General features: G+C 36.2%; 2 protein-coding genes across 3 annotated transcripts in view; one reads left to right on the top strand and one right to left on the bottom strand.

The window, feature by feature from the left end:
- Positions 1–11,035, top strand: part of Stk26 (serine/threonine kinase 26) — a 54,067-nt gene extending 43,032 nt beyond the window's left edge. Inside the window, exons 5-12 of the mRNA XM_004860074.3 lie at positions 2,626–2,734; positions 2,814–2,971; positions 4,089–4,274; positions 5,368–5,516; positions 6,606–6,699; positions 7,122–7,184; positions 7,266–7,402; positions 9,278–11,035. Of these exons, the coding sequence (XP_004860131.1) occupies positions 2,626–2,734; positions 2,814–2,971; positions 4,089–4,274; positions 5,368–5,516; positions 6,606–6,699; positions 7,122–7,184; positions 7,266–7,402; positions 9,278–9,302 (921 nt within the window). The 3' untranslated portion in view covers positions 9,303–11,035. The remainder of the gene's footprint in view (positions 1–2,625; positions 2,735–2,813; positions 2,972–4,088; positions 4,275–5,367; positions 5,517–6,605; positions 6,700–7,121; positions 7,185–7,265; positions 7,403–9,277) is intronic.
- Positions 11,036–12,035: 1,000 nt separating this feature from the next.
- Positions 12,036–14,945, bottom strand: part of Frmd7 (FERM domain containing 7) — a 46,376-nt gene continuing 43,466 nt past the window's right edge. For both annotated transcript variants that reach the window (XM_087199867.1, XM_087199866.1), the window contains exon 12: positions 12,036–13,868. In XM_087199867.1, the coding sequence (XP_087055993.1) occupies positions 12,780–13,868 (1,089 nt within the window). In that variant the 3' untranslated portion in view covers positions 12,036–12,779. The remainder of the gene's footprint in view (positions 13,869–14,945) is intronic.

Below are 14,945 nucleotides of genomic sequence, written 5' to 3'. Positions count from 1 at the left end.
AGATTATGACTTCCAATTTATGTCAACATTACTCATAGTGCCCCTCAGGAGTCTCTTTCATCCTTGAAAAACTATTGGTTGCATGTAAACAGTCTTTTGTGGTACTAGGGATTTAACCCAGGGCCTTGTGCTTGGTAGGGAGGTGTTCCAGCATTAAGCCACACCCCAGTCCAACATGTGAATAGACTTTGTGCATGCTGTATGTTATTTTATTGGATCTATCTTACTCCACTTCTTTCCAAAAAGAGCTGCAGTGGCTTGCAACAAAACACATGTAATAAGGTAAATAGAGTAAAACCTGAGGATCAAGAAAAACGCTAGAAGCAACTTGCTAACTATTAATGAAGGCTAAATAGACCATGATGGCTTAAAAGACTGGCTTGCAATCAAAGGAGTGTGGGGAAAAATCCACAGTCCCACCAGTGCACAGTCTTTAAAAGAACAGATGTCCCCTTTTTGCAAATACTTATTTGACAACAGAGGTAAATTACATGAGGCCAATTCCCTGTCCTGGAGCAGAGCTATTCCCTTTAGAGACATGGCAAAGTCTTTGATCACTGGAGAGGAGTTCCATTATACACTCAAAGGGTGCAGACCAAGATCTTAGCATTATCTCTTCCCATGTTGTATTGGACATTAGGAGAAAAAAAAAACCTAAGCTGGGCACAGTGGTGCATGCCTGTAATCCCAGCTACTTGGGAGGCTGAGCCAGGAGGCTTGAAGGCTTAAGGCCTGCCTGGGCAGTTTAGTGAAATAAAAATACCAACATTTTCAAAATTAAAAAGGGGGCTGTGGATATATCTCAGTGGTAGAGCACCCTGGATTTGAGCTCCAATACTGAGAAACAAACAAAACAAAACAGAACATGGGTGTTCATCTACCCTTTCTCACTCCCTTTGATCTTTTGCCATCATTACCAGTAGTACTAAAGACATTTTTAGCACAGGTTTAAGTCAGTTTTCTGTATGGTAGTGAAGCAGAAAAATCCGCCCCCGTCATGTTCTCCTCCCATATCCCTGCCACCGTCTTCCCTCCCATCCTCTTCTAGCACACAATTATTTGAGGTTTTACTTTCATTGAATTTTCAAGTGAACTTGAAGTACATCAGATAAGCTAATGAGTCTTTATGATCCCTTTTTTACTTAAATATTTTTTAAAATTGTGTATTAGGTAGGATAGTGGTTTATCTGTGCCACATTTAGAAGCCCTTTAGAATGCTAGTTGGTACCCTCTCATAGGTCTTGCCCAATTTCTTCAGTAACCAAGGGTATGCCTCTAACCTTGCCAATATTTTATGATCAGGGGATAGTAAGTACCAGCCTTAAGTAACATCAGTTTGTCCAGTTTTTTTGGTAATCTTCCAGAATTTCATTATCAGTGATCACCAAAGTATTTCCTTGGTTTAGAATGACTTTAATCATTGCTTTTTAAATGGAAATTTTGGGGGTGGAAATTGATAGATTTAAAAGTAAATAGGTAATGTTACCTAGGGAAGGGATTTAATGAATAACAGATATCCCTGGAGTAAACTATATACATAGACCACAGTTAATATTAAATGGTGAGACCCAAGTATGGGTTCTATTTTAAACTGTTAAATTTCAACATGAAAGTACTCTTTATTCAGCATAAATATGGCATTCATGAAAGATGAAATACGTAAAGTGCCAAAGAGCTGTGAATCCCTCCCAGTGTGAGGGCAAAGGAGGCAATGTTTGATTTTTTTACCCACCTCTTCCTTTTTTCCAGCAAACAGAACTCTACCTCTGCTCTGACTTTAGAGTCCCACCCTTTCCAGTAATAATATTGTACAATCCACTGTTTGTGCTTTATGAGGTACCAGAATTTTAAAATAACCATGTATTTTAAAGAGAAACTTTCAGATATTCCATTACAACTTCTTCTGAAACTTAATCATTGCTTTCCTTGTATTACGGTTGGAACTATTGGCTTTGGTACAGGGATGGCGAAAGAAAGGGAAATGTGTTACATTTATTTAAAAAATATAGCCCTCCATGATTTGGCTTTTTTTTTTACAATGAAAGTCTTAATAGTTTGATTATTATATTCCTGGCAAATTTAAAATTTAAGACTCAGAAAGGCTCTATTCCTCACAATATTATTGAAACATATAAATGCTAAGAACTATGTTACAGGTGACCCATGTCATCAAATAATTGCTGCAGAAATCCTATGGATTGTCTGATATAAAAATCAGTTCAATGTCAATATTTAGAGTAACTTTTTAATAGCAAATGCCAGAATTTAAATGGCTGGGGTTTTTCTCTTCTGAAAAAAGGACAGCTAGTTCTACCGTTATTTATACCTCTTTGTTAAATTTTAGGAACCTCTAAATTTCGAGCCAGTATCTAGGTAAAGTGCTTATATTATCTTTCAAGATTAAATTTAATCGTTTACAAACCTGTACAGCCCTTTGTCTTAAAACTCTTTTTTTTGCTTTCTTCCCCTACATTTAAAATTTTTCTTCATTTGCTTAAGTAGTGGTTTAATAAACAGAACTGTTTCACATAGCTAAGTAATTCCCTTATTTCAAATGTATCATTTTTAAATTTTATTTTTGCAAAATTTCAAATGTGTGTGTGAGTATGTGTTTTTCCCCTTAAGCTGCGAGCTGGTCCATTTGATGAGTTCCAGATTGCTACCATGCTAAAGGAAATTTTGAAAGGTCTGGACTATCTGCATTCTGAAAAGAAAATTCACCGAGACATAAAAGGTATACAGAAGTCTAATATGAACCTGAAAAAATAAATGCATTCTGAGGAATTGAGGATTATTTTTTCTTTGTTTCCTAGCTGCTAATGTCTTGCTCTCAGAACAAGGAGATGTTAAGCTTGCTGACTTTGGAGTTGCTGGACAGCTGACAGATACACAAATTAAAAGAAATACCTTTGTGGGAACTCCATTTTGGATGGCTCCGGAAGTTATTCAGCAGTCAGCTTATGACTCAAAAGTAAAGTATTACCTGTACAAATTGTTGGGGTTTTACCCCCCGCCCCAGTACTGGAGATCGAACCCAGGGAGTACTGACCTACATCCTCAGCCCTTTTTATTTATTTGGAGACAGGCTCTGGCTAAATTGTACAGGGTGATCTCAAACTTGTGATTCTCCTACCTCAGCCTCTCGTGTAACTGGGATGATAGGCATGTACCACCATGCCCAGCTAAACTATTTTGTTTCTATAATCAATTTATATAGCCTGCCATCCTAGTTAATTGACTGCCTTATTTTTCCTTCTTTTCTGAGTGCTTAAGACTTATGTCATATTTGCTGCTTAGTCATAAATTCCCTGATGCTGGTAATATTTCAGCTCTCACTTTAGATCTCATTGTCTCCCTCTCCAGCCTCATCTCCACTCTCTTCTGTACTCTGTCTGCTTCAACCATAGCGGCCTCATTGTTGTTCCTCAAATATAGCAAATAAACCCCCACAGCAGGAGCTTCACTGTCGCCCTTCTCTTTGTCTAGAATAACCCTTCTCTCAATCAGGCCTCTGCTTAAACATCACCTACCTAGAGATGTTTCCCAGCCAGGCGTGGTGACGCAGCCCTGTAATCCCAACGCTCAGGGGCCTGAGGCAGGAGGATCTCTCCATGAGTTCGAGGCCAGCCTGGGCTACATAGTGAGTTTAAGGCCGTCCTGAACTACATGGTGACACCCTGTTTCAAAAAACAACCACAAAAAAAGATGTTTCCCCAGCCATCACATATAAATTTCCAACCTCTTGGCCCTGTCCTTCATTAGTTCCTTATTCCACTTTCTTATTTTCTTCATAGAACTGAGTACTATCTGACTCACTTACTCAGTTTATCTAGCCCTCTTGCTAAGAATGCAAGCTCCTTGAGAAGAGAGATTTTTGTCTGGCTTATTCACCACCCAAATCCCCTGGTGCAAAGTATGGAATTCAATAAAATTTTTAATAAGTGACTTCTATAAGTAAAAATGTAGACTGTATTTTTCTCGCAAGGTTTTCATACTGTATGACCACTGCATTCTACAGACTATTTTGTGGCAGTAAGCTGGAATGGACTTTCAAGGTAATATACTTTTGTTCCTTTCTCTTACTTTAGGCTGATATCTGGTCATTGGGAATTACTGCCATTGAACTAGCCAAGGGAGAGCCACCTAACTCTGATATGCATCCGATGAGAGTTCTGTTTCTTATTCCAAAAAACAATCCACCCACTCTTGTTGGAGACTTTACTAAATCTTTTAAGGAGTTTATTGATGCTTGCCTGAATAAAGATCCATCATTTGTAAGTATATATCGCTTTTACTTGTTTTTCTTTTGTTAGATCTACCGATGGCAAAGCTGGCTTTTCCTACAACAGGGATTAGAAGTGCATGTGAAAATTATCTGAGATCTATCCACGGTCTTTCCTTTCTATTATTAACTCTACTCAGTTCTTATCCAGATCCTTAGTTCCTTTTCTCCTTTCCCTACATCTTTTTCTTTGCCCCTATTTCCTGTTTATTCTATTGATCACTTCCTCTTTCAAGGGGGAAAGATATTTAAGAAATAAATTCCACTTTATTTTATGCCATACTTAAATCACACATATATTCACAGTGATTTTTTAAACTGTGTTTTCGTTTCTCATGTAAGTTATGTCTATCTATTTTTATTTAATGTTTAAAAACTCCAACATGACTCCTGGTCTAGTGAGCTCCTCTCATTTACTTGGCAAGTTTTATTATAGTTGTTTTACTATTGCTAATTTCTGGAGACTAGAAATATGTAAGAACTGTCTAAATTTGATGTAACTATTTTAAGTTGCTAATAAACATTCTTATACTAATAAAATGCTGGAGGAAAAATATCTCCCATGCCATTTGGTGTTTGTATTTAGATGCAATAAGAATTGATGCTTGATAGAGAAGGGATTATAAAATGTGGGCAGATAATAACAAAATTAGGAGTTCGTAAATGTATACAGAAGATAACAAAATTACAGCCTTCCTGGGTTTTGTGGATTTTTTCAACTTACAGAAATTTGTTATAAAAGTATTTTAAAGCACTATGGTGAAGTGTTTTTAAATCTTTAATTCCTAAATCCTACCGTATGTTGTGCTTTTGAGAAAACTTTGCCTGCCTGGTCGTTTGCTGGGAGTTTGTCTACCTTCTGCCCACTGGGCTTTAAATTGGGGTACCAAAGTAACAAATGTCTCGTGAGCAAATTAAAGAATATGATTACCTATTTTCTCACAGCAATATTCTGGCAATTTAATTGCCTTCATGTTCATAGACTTATTTTTCTAACTTTCTATGTAATAATTTAAAGGAGTTGTACCACCCTTTGCAATCATAGAGCCTTGAAATAGTCATGCATCCTTCATCCTATGTCATAGCGTCCTACAGCTAAAGAACTTCTGAAACATAAATTCATTGTAAAGAATTCAAAGAAGACTTCGTATCTGACAGAACTGATAGACCGGTTTAAGAGATGGAAGGCAGAAGGACACAGTGATGATGAATCTGATTCCGAGGGCTCTGATTCGTATGTACAAATTATTTCATTTGTATGTAGGTAGCCCATTTTAATACACTATATCTTTTAGCAGTAATCCAGTATGTTTGTTCTCCCATAAAATACATAACACATTCTGAAGCTTCACTTTCGAACCTGTGAAAGTCTTTTTCAGTCACCGTCTGTGGAATAAAATGAATTTAGAAAGATATTTTTTCTTGAAAGGGACTAGCTCTAGTTTTGAATGGTCTTGGTCTAACCCCTAGTGGATATGTGAGTATATTACAAAATTTTGGAATAAGAATCAATTAAAGGTGTTACATTCGTTTACAAAAAGTAATGAGGTACCGGGTCTTCCCATACTTGGATGGCACCCTGCAAAATCCCCGTGGAGGACTGACCTGCAGGCCCTGCAACCTCCTGGCCATGTTCCAAGCTCTGATCAGACCAGTACATTTAAATATTCCTCAGCGGGGGCTGGGAGTATAGCTTGGTGGGAGAGTCCTATTGTGCACAGAGCCCTAGGTTCAATCTCTGGCACTTTTTACCCCTTAAATAAGATTCCAGTGGTTTTTTCATGGCAGTATCATATTAACAATTGAGCCTCTAACTCCCTAACTTAATTTTGACTAGGAGAATCTACAGGCTATACCAGAATTTACACTTCTGGTAGGTGAACTGAAACAAAGACAACACCAGATTTCTTTAGCTAAGACTCCAATTACTGCATGTATGAGAGATTGCCCCAAATTTGAAATGTGTACAATATATTAACAGAGTTTATATTGTGTTCCAAAGGCTGTTAACCTTAGCTGCTCATAAGAATTGCCCAGTGGACCCTTGAAAACAGCCATGCTGCTGGAGATCCTGATTCAGTCCTCAGGGGGAATTGTATGTGTAGGAGCCCTCCATATGGGATTCTGATATACATTTAGAGCTGAGAGACACTGCTACGCTTCAATAAAATGTATCTACCTGAAACTGTGATCTTTTTGTTTTATTGTGAGTTGTTAAACATTGGGATAGTTATCTCTTCAGATTCTGCCTGCATTGATTTAATATTTTTTCTATGCTGAATTATTTAGGAATTTATAGAGGTGTCTTTGTCCATCTCTTTAGGGAATCCACAAGCAGGGAAAATAATACTCACCCTGAATGGAGTTTCACCACTGTGCGAAAGAAGCCCGATCCAAAGAAACTACAGAACGGGGCAGTATGTATATGGAGATGATTAGCTCCATTTGATAGACTACAGTGAGGTTATAATACTAGTTAGAATTTAATACGCCTAAATGTCAATTTTCCTCACTGTGTACATAGTATTCTCCATTTATCTTTAGATTTGAGCCAATTAACACAAACTTTAAAAAGAAAAGATACTAGAAATCATTTGAGTGGTCATTAGTATTTTTAATGCAATTCACCTAGAGATATACAAGTCTAAAGAGTCATAAACATCTATTGTAATCCTAGGAGAGAGAGGGAGGTAGTGATAGGAAGAAAATATAGCAATTTGCCTTATCTTGGGTCTTTTGAGGGAGGAATCCAAAGTAGTTCATTCTTTACAGGATAAGTAGGAAAATCATGAATGCTTATTGTAATTTCATGTGTATAACGTATATTATTTATTCAAAGGAGCAAGACCTTGTGCAAACCCTGAGCTGTTTGTCTATGATAATAACACCTGCATTTGCTGAAGTAAGTGCAGATTCTTTAGCACTGGATATCTATTTTAAGTAGTACAGTATTTTAAATTTTATAGCTATCATTGTTTCTCAGCTTAAACAGCAGGATGAGAATAATGCACGCAGGAATCAGGCAATTGAAGAACTTGAGAAAAGTATTGCTGTGGCTGAAGCCACCTGCCCAGGCATTACAGATAAAATGGTGAAGAAATTAATTGAAAAATTTCAAAAGTAAGTTTGAAATGTCATTTTAAACTATTATGTTGACATTTTTGTTGGATATTAATTTACAATGCAATATAATTATTTTGATGCAGTCATTTAAATTATTTCTACAAAATCACTTTTTAATCATTGTGTGCTTGAAAACAGTTTCATTTGTTGCTCATCTTAAAATTAGGTGTTGGAATTATTTCTTTAAATATGGCCAGATAGTTTTCTACTGAATTAAATAGCCTCCTCTACTTCTTTTCCCTAGGGGAATGTAGATAAAAGGTCTTAACTTGAGCACTTGTAAACTTTGTTTAGGAATGCTTTCATTCTTGCTACCACCCTCAGTATTTTCGGAAACTCCACTATTCATACAATATCCATTCTTGAAGTTCCTAAGTTTGACCCTCATATGAAAAGATAAGGAAACGATAAGGCAATAAAAGGCTCTTATGTTCAACTTCAGGTTCTATACTTTCTCTTGAACTGCTAGTTTCATTTTATTCAAAAAAGTTCTTTTATTTTTCAAATTAATTTTACTGGTACTTTTAGGTATACAATATAATGACATTCATCATTGGACATTTGTACTTTTACATAATCTATCTTGGTTCTTATTTTTTCCCCATTCCCTTGCCCTCCCTTCAACCCCTCCACCCTGCCCTATTTACAAAGACTTTATTTCCATTTTTTCCTTTTCTCATATTAATTCCATTCCCCTACCTACCCTTCCCACTTCTGCTTCCCCTTTTCCCTTTTCTTCCTATTTCACCTTATCTGTTATACCTTTTAGTACTTATTTATACTTTCAGTTTCTCACACCAGATAAACTATTCAGTATTTACACATGTGTGTCCTATTTATTTCACTTAAGAGTATTGTCTCAATGCGCATCCATTTGGCTATAAGTGTCTCTAATTTTTCACTCTGTATGGCTGAGTAGTACTCCATTAACAAAAAACCACACATTTTCTTTATCCAGTATCCAGTTGATTGGCACTTGGACTTTTTCTGAGTTTTAGCTATTACAAACTGTGCCACTGTAAACATGGGTGCACATATATCACTGTGGTATGATTCTTTTAATTCTTTGGGGAAGATCCCCAGCAGGGGAATAGCTGGGTCAAATGGGACTTCCAGTCCTAATTGTTTGAGGTATTTCCACACTGATTTCCACAGTGGTTGCACCAGTCTGCACTCCCGCCAGCATTGGAGCAGGGTTCCTCTTTCCTCACAGCCCCGCCAGCACTTGTTATTGGTTGATTTCATGATAGCAGGCATTCTTTCTGGAGTGAGGTGGAATCTCAGCATTGTTTGCATTTGCGTCTCTCGAATGACCAGTGATGTCGAGCATTTTTTCATATGTTTATTTGCTATTTCTACTTCTTTGAGAAATGTCTGTTTTTAAAATTTTTTTTCAAACAAGACTTTTGTATGAATATACACACATACATTCCTTAGCTTAAGCAAGCTACATAGAAAGTTATACAGAATTTCACTTTAAACCCATTACATCTCCTCTCAGGGCACCTTTGTATTTGCTTGTATTCCTGGGTGCCACTGGGATCTAAGTGGTACAAACTGAATGACCTGTAAAATCACATATTTTCACAGGTCTTTCTATGTGTTTAAGCCCACTTGTACCCCTAAACTAAAGCCCCCTTAAAATCCCTTCTATTATAATGGAAAAATGCTCGTCTGCTTTTCAATTCACAAGCAAATCAATTGGAAGTTATGAAATCAGATGTTTGTATTTTACCATCTACATGTTGGCATTCAATTAAAAGGATTTATCTTGTTTGCTGAATCAGTTCCTTCATCACAGAGTTCATATATAAGTGAGAAATGTAAAGAGGCACAATTGTATATCAATTTAAATCGTTCTTAATTTTATAGATGTTCTGCAGATGAATCCCCCTAAGAAATTTATCAGTGGCTTCTATTTCATATGGATCCAGAGAAACCCACCAAAGCTACTTCAAGCTTAACAATGCTTTACTCGTGAGCTCTGTGTGCCTTTTGGATCTTCACAACCCTGAAGATTTGGAAGAAGCTATTCAACTATTTTGTGATGGTGTTTATCGTTTAATATTTTCAGGAGATTATTTTCTAGTGAATAACTATTAATACTATAGTTTCACCTGTATTGTAGTAAATGTTGAGATACAGTTTTGCCTTTAGGTATCATTATTTCTTAAGTTACGAGGATAAATACCTTTCGTGTTTTGATCTTTAGTTAACTGTACACCCATGAAGCATACAGGTCTTGCAAAGTCATTCTAAAATATTCAACTCTGGTAAATTATCAAGCTTCAAAAAGCTTTTTGTACACACGCATATTCACAAAATGACTATCTGTGGGAAGATGGAAATAACTCATGCCTTCTTAAAATAGAAGTTTCTAAGAGGCTCTTGAAAATGAAAACTTGGAAGGTTTCATTCTTAACACCAAGTTGGTATGAATTCCAGGCAGCTCAATGATGATCACATTTGAGAGCCCTGTTTGAAGCATTTACAGGCAAAATGTAGTAACAGAAGTACCTCTTGGTGTACAATATTCATCTTCTCTTTTAGATGGAAGAGGCAATTAACCTGTATTTAATATGGTTAAAAATTTGAAGTAATATCAGTATTTTGGTAACACTGGAGGAATTAGTTTGGCTTTATTCTTTAAATCTTCGACATAAACACATATTACATGCTTGGATTTAGAGAGCTTATAACAAAGCTAATTGTCATGTGATTAAATACCTGATCAACAGGTATGAATATAATTTGCACCAGCATATTTTTGTCATGGCAGTAATTGTTCTATAAACTATTTATAAGTTTTTGTTCTTCATAATTATCAGTATATAAGCAGCATGTTCATTTTTGAGAAGGTATTTAAATGAGCATTTTACAGTTCATATGAAAATAACCCTAGTACAGGATGATTTCTATCCATACGAAGGTAAGTTAGACTGTACAGTTAATTTTCATTTATATTTATAGTACTGTTAAGTGGGTAATGCCTTTTTCTTTTAAACCTAGTATATATATTGTGCCTGCCTATTTGCTGGAAGGGGGTTATATATCAGTAGTTGTAGAATTGTTGATATCAATTACTTTTGTTAGTTAATGTTTTATTGTTTGGATCTGCACATTTGGTTTTTGCACAAGTCATTTTTAAAGAATCTGAATATTTGCCAAATATTAGAAGAAAGATGTTCTGCAAATAAAGAATAAAGTTTAGTGGAAGTGGCCATTATAACCTTTTTTTTTTAATACAGACTCTTGAGAAAGTTGTGTGTCACGTGCCAAGAAAATTATTTTCATTGGTGCCTACACTGTAACGATTACTTTTAATGCACTGTATTTGGAAGTAATGGTTCAGTTAAATATTTTGCCTGCTGTGTAACTAAAAGTCAATTACAGTTTATAATGTAGAGCTCTGAAAATAATTCTGCAATTCATACCATGGATCAAATCAATATTTTTGTAAAAGTAAAAGCAACAAGTTTATAGATTGATTGTTTGAAACCTTACAACACAACTGCATCACAGATACAAATTGTACTGCTTATTCATTATAATTATTAGTCCTGTAAACTGTTTCTAAGTGAGGCACACTCCAGTGTTTTGCGGGTTTTGAAAATAAATATTTAAAGTTCACGATCTTCAGTGTTTTTTTCCTTGGGGCGATATGATATGGTATTTTAGTTGTTTCAAGATTTTTTTTTCTCCTTTGCCCTTTCATTTATTACTGGAACATTATAATAAAAGTTTTGTGGGAAACTAAAAGAAAGGTACTCTTCACATTTTATTAAGCATTCATTATAGCTACAGTGAACATCTGTCCTGATTTCTCCCTCCTATCTTAAAAATTTAATAAAATTCCCTTTAAAAATGTCCTGGGTTAGATAATAAATTATATGGTATCCCTAATCACTGTCTTATTAGAAGAACATATGTAGATTTCAGCACTACATCTCTTGAGGAAAACGAAGTTAGAAATATGTTCAGAAATTGAGATGAGAAATAACATGCAGCATAAAGGAGTTTGAGTTCTTCCTAGAGAAAAGGGTGAGGGTAAACTTTATTTATCTTTAAGAATGTATAGAATTAACATCTACGTGATTGGGCTTCAGTGTATTCTTTTTATTAAATAACTACTCTAGACTTGTGAGTTACTGTATATCAATCAATATAAGAAAAGGAAAGTGGTATAATGAAGTATGCTAAAAGGAATATTTCAGATACAAGAAACAGGAGAGTGAGGAAACTATTTTATCCATCTTCTTTCCATTAAGTTATATACAAAAATAGCTTGTCTGTAAATTGCTTCTTGCCTTTGAAGTTTGCATTTAACGTTGTGTTGCATTTAACATTATGTTTAACAGTATGTTGGGCTTAATATTAAGGTCAATGTACCAAATAAAGGTCTCATCCTGAATGGGTGAAGGGTAGAATTTTGGTTCACCAACACAGTATGGTGTCAATACTATCATTTTTCTTTTAGCTACCTCAGTTCCTGTTCTCCATCCCTGACCATACATTTTCACTTGCCTCCCTCCTTTTCTCTGTCCTGTAACTGTCCTGGCCCTTAGTAATAAGCCAGAACCAATCACTTCTGAAATTGATTCAAACACAAGGAAGACCATACTTATTTTTTAATGGAATGGATTTTCCATCACTCTTTATTAAAATAGCATCTCATTTCCTTGCCTACAAGCATGCAATAAGATATGACAAAAATAAATTCTGGCAGGAGAGATTCAATCAGCAAATGGACCTGTTAACTTTTCTCTTTCAGTACATAGATAGTTAAGAATAGAGAAGTTATAAATCAGATATCATATCCCCATCAGGCATATATCTGGCTTTAAAAACTGACCTTCTTCATGAATTTCGTGGGCTTAGAATTCTGCCAAGTACAATATTAATTCTAAACACGTGTTGTGTTGAGAGGATCTCTGCTACCATCTTGTTCCTGACATTGTAGGAGGAACTGTTTAAGTACAAAATGACCAACACAGTCACAGTCTACCAAATCACAAAATGTTGTTAGAAGCCAATTCCCTATGCCAACCCATCCTGTTACCATTCTTCAGTATTGAAGAATCTGCCCTTCATTTATACTGTTTCTATGAAGATGTATAAAATAGAGATGACAAATACTTCTCAACCCTGCCACACTGCTGGAGAGGAGAGGGCATGTTCAGAGGGAATAGAAGTGTGAAGGTAGGGGACTGAATGGCAGCTGAATCTTTCATAAGCCAGGCACCCAAAATTAGAAGATTCCCTTAACACCAATGAAGAGAGGCTTAGAAAATGATTTATAAATAAGTTGCTTATTTTTTTAAATCTGAAATTGTGACATGGAACTGGCTTGAAAATGTTCATAGAGTCCACGCTTTTAAGCTAAGAAGTAATTACATGGTTTTAGCAAAGTCCTGTCTTCAGTAGTTGGTGTGCTGAAAGAAGCATCTTCATCTTCTTCATCTAGCTGCAGGCTACCAGAGGACAAGCGGATTCTGGCCATGGGTGACTTTATTCCTTTGCCATACAAAGAGTAGTAGTCTGGTTTAAGGATCTCGGACTCAGAATCGCTGGATTCACTAGCTATATACCTTTCTGCTGCAGTGTGATCCATTAGAACTGCTGGGAATTCCTGCTCTGCAAACATACATGTGAACAGGTCTGCTTTATGACTCAGAGCAGGACAAGGTCCTAAAGGCCTAAATTCTGACCCAAAAGGAAAACGAATGGTTTTCATGTCTGATTGGCTCTGAGACCATTTAGGGGTTTGCTCTTGAATATTATATGCAAATGCATCTTCTAAATTTGGGTCTTCTTCTTCTAGATCTACATTGATGTTGTTCCTACCACTAGTCCTCGCCATAGCTTCTTGGAGTTCTTGGAGGTCTTGCTGAAAGCTCTTCAGTCTGATATTCTGTGGACTTCTTTTGGTAGTCTTTATTGCAGTAGGCTCTATATAGCTGTCTGGTCTTACCTTTTCCTCTGCCATCAGTTGAGACCGTCTGGGTACCTGGGGTGGCTTGTCCACATAAAAGAAGACTTGGGGAGCCATGATATCAACCTGCTGGCTAGTACAAGGAATATAGGGCACATCTGTGTAAAATAGCTGCCTTGCTGGACTTACTTTGCTTGTGAGGCCAGAAGATGTGCTTAAGTGATTGTCAGCAAACTTAGAGCTTGTTTGGAAAGAGCTTAGAGGAGTCCTTTCCTCAAAGAAGTCTCTGGGGTCTGGATCAGGGTCAGTGTTAAAAACAGAATCTGAATAAATAAAAGGGAAAGAGGAGCTGCTTTGGGACTGATGTAACAATATTGGATCTGCCTCTGGTTTAGAATGTTCCAGCTCAACTGCAAATGTCACCTCTACTGCAGAGTTCCTCCTCCTGCTGTCCCGCACAGGCTCAGAGGTGTGTGCTCCGTTCACATTTCGGTAGTACCCATCGCCAGGTGCTAGTCTCAAATCTTCCACCTTGAAAGAAGGAGACATTGGTGAAAGGATGAAAAAGCTATTTGCTTGAGGTGGGAGCAAGATTCTAACTTGGCCTTGAATTTTGAAAGGTCGTTTTCCACAAAGTCATTTCAGTCCATATTCTATTCATGAGTTGGTAAATATGTATCTAAAGAGTAATAACTTGTACAATATCCCAAGTTATGTGTTAAAAAATTAGAATGTATTATTTACATGTACCAAGACCCATGAGCAATGTAATCATTATGCACTACAAACATGTACTAATAAAAATATAAATTTAAAAAATAACATGTACTATGTGATCAAGCTAAAAAAAGAACTAAATTAAAGATATGAAAATCTTTTTAAAGTACATGCGACACTATTCTTTCTCAGGGATATGACACTTCTGGCCACCATGTTTTCTGCTTAGAGTGTAAGCAGCATGCACCTTAAGCAGTTTGATTCAGTAGCTGTTTCAATGAACCTGCCAGGTCCTGGTTCTCCCTTTGACTTGCTGTGTGACCTCAGGCAGGTCCCCTAATTTCCCTGCTCCAGCCTCCTCCCAATTTACTACAAAAGTGGTAGCAGAGCTATGAATGGTACATGAAGTCCATATGCTAGATGATAATTTTAACCATTATACCTTTGATGCTTTTTGAATAAAAATGTTCAGTGACTTGAATGCAGGCACAAGAGTTTCTGAGACACATAATTTATTTTTGTAGAGACATCTGAAGAAAAATGATTAACAAGGTTGCTGCTGTAAAACTAAAATGAAGCCATCATTTGACAGTTCCAGGGGGAACAATACTTTCTCATTAAACTACACAATTAAGCAACAAAAATTCTTTAAAATCTTAACACAAGACCTTCTTTTAAGCCTTAAGCTTTCTATTATTTAAAAAGAACAAGCAGAGCTTCTAGTTTAAAAATGCAAAGCCATAGGAATTTACTTGGATCTGAATTTTGTAAGATGTTAACAATACGGGTTGCAATTTGAAAATGTGTCAGATCTTTCTAGTTTATAAAGTATACACCAGTGGTAGTTTGCTAAACGGTCTTCTATTGGCAGGAAAGATTGAGCCGGTAGAC

The sequence above is a fragment of the Heterocephalus glaber genome, unplaced genomic scaffold (genome assembly GCF_053883595.1).
Source record: "Heterocephalus glaber isolate CG9 unplaced genomic scaffold, H.glaber_assembly_v1.0 deba00001729, whole genome shotgun sequence".
In the NCBI taxonomy this organism is placed as follows: Eukaryota; Metazoa; Chordata; class Mammalia; order Rodentia; family Bathyergidae; genus Heterocephalus; species Heterocephalus glaber.
The sequence above is the reverse complement of the archived record's forward strand: the minus strand, read 5'-3'. Positions and strand labels throughout refer to the sequence as shown.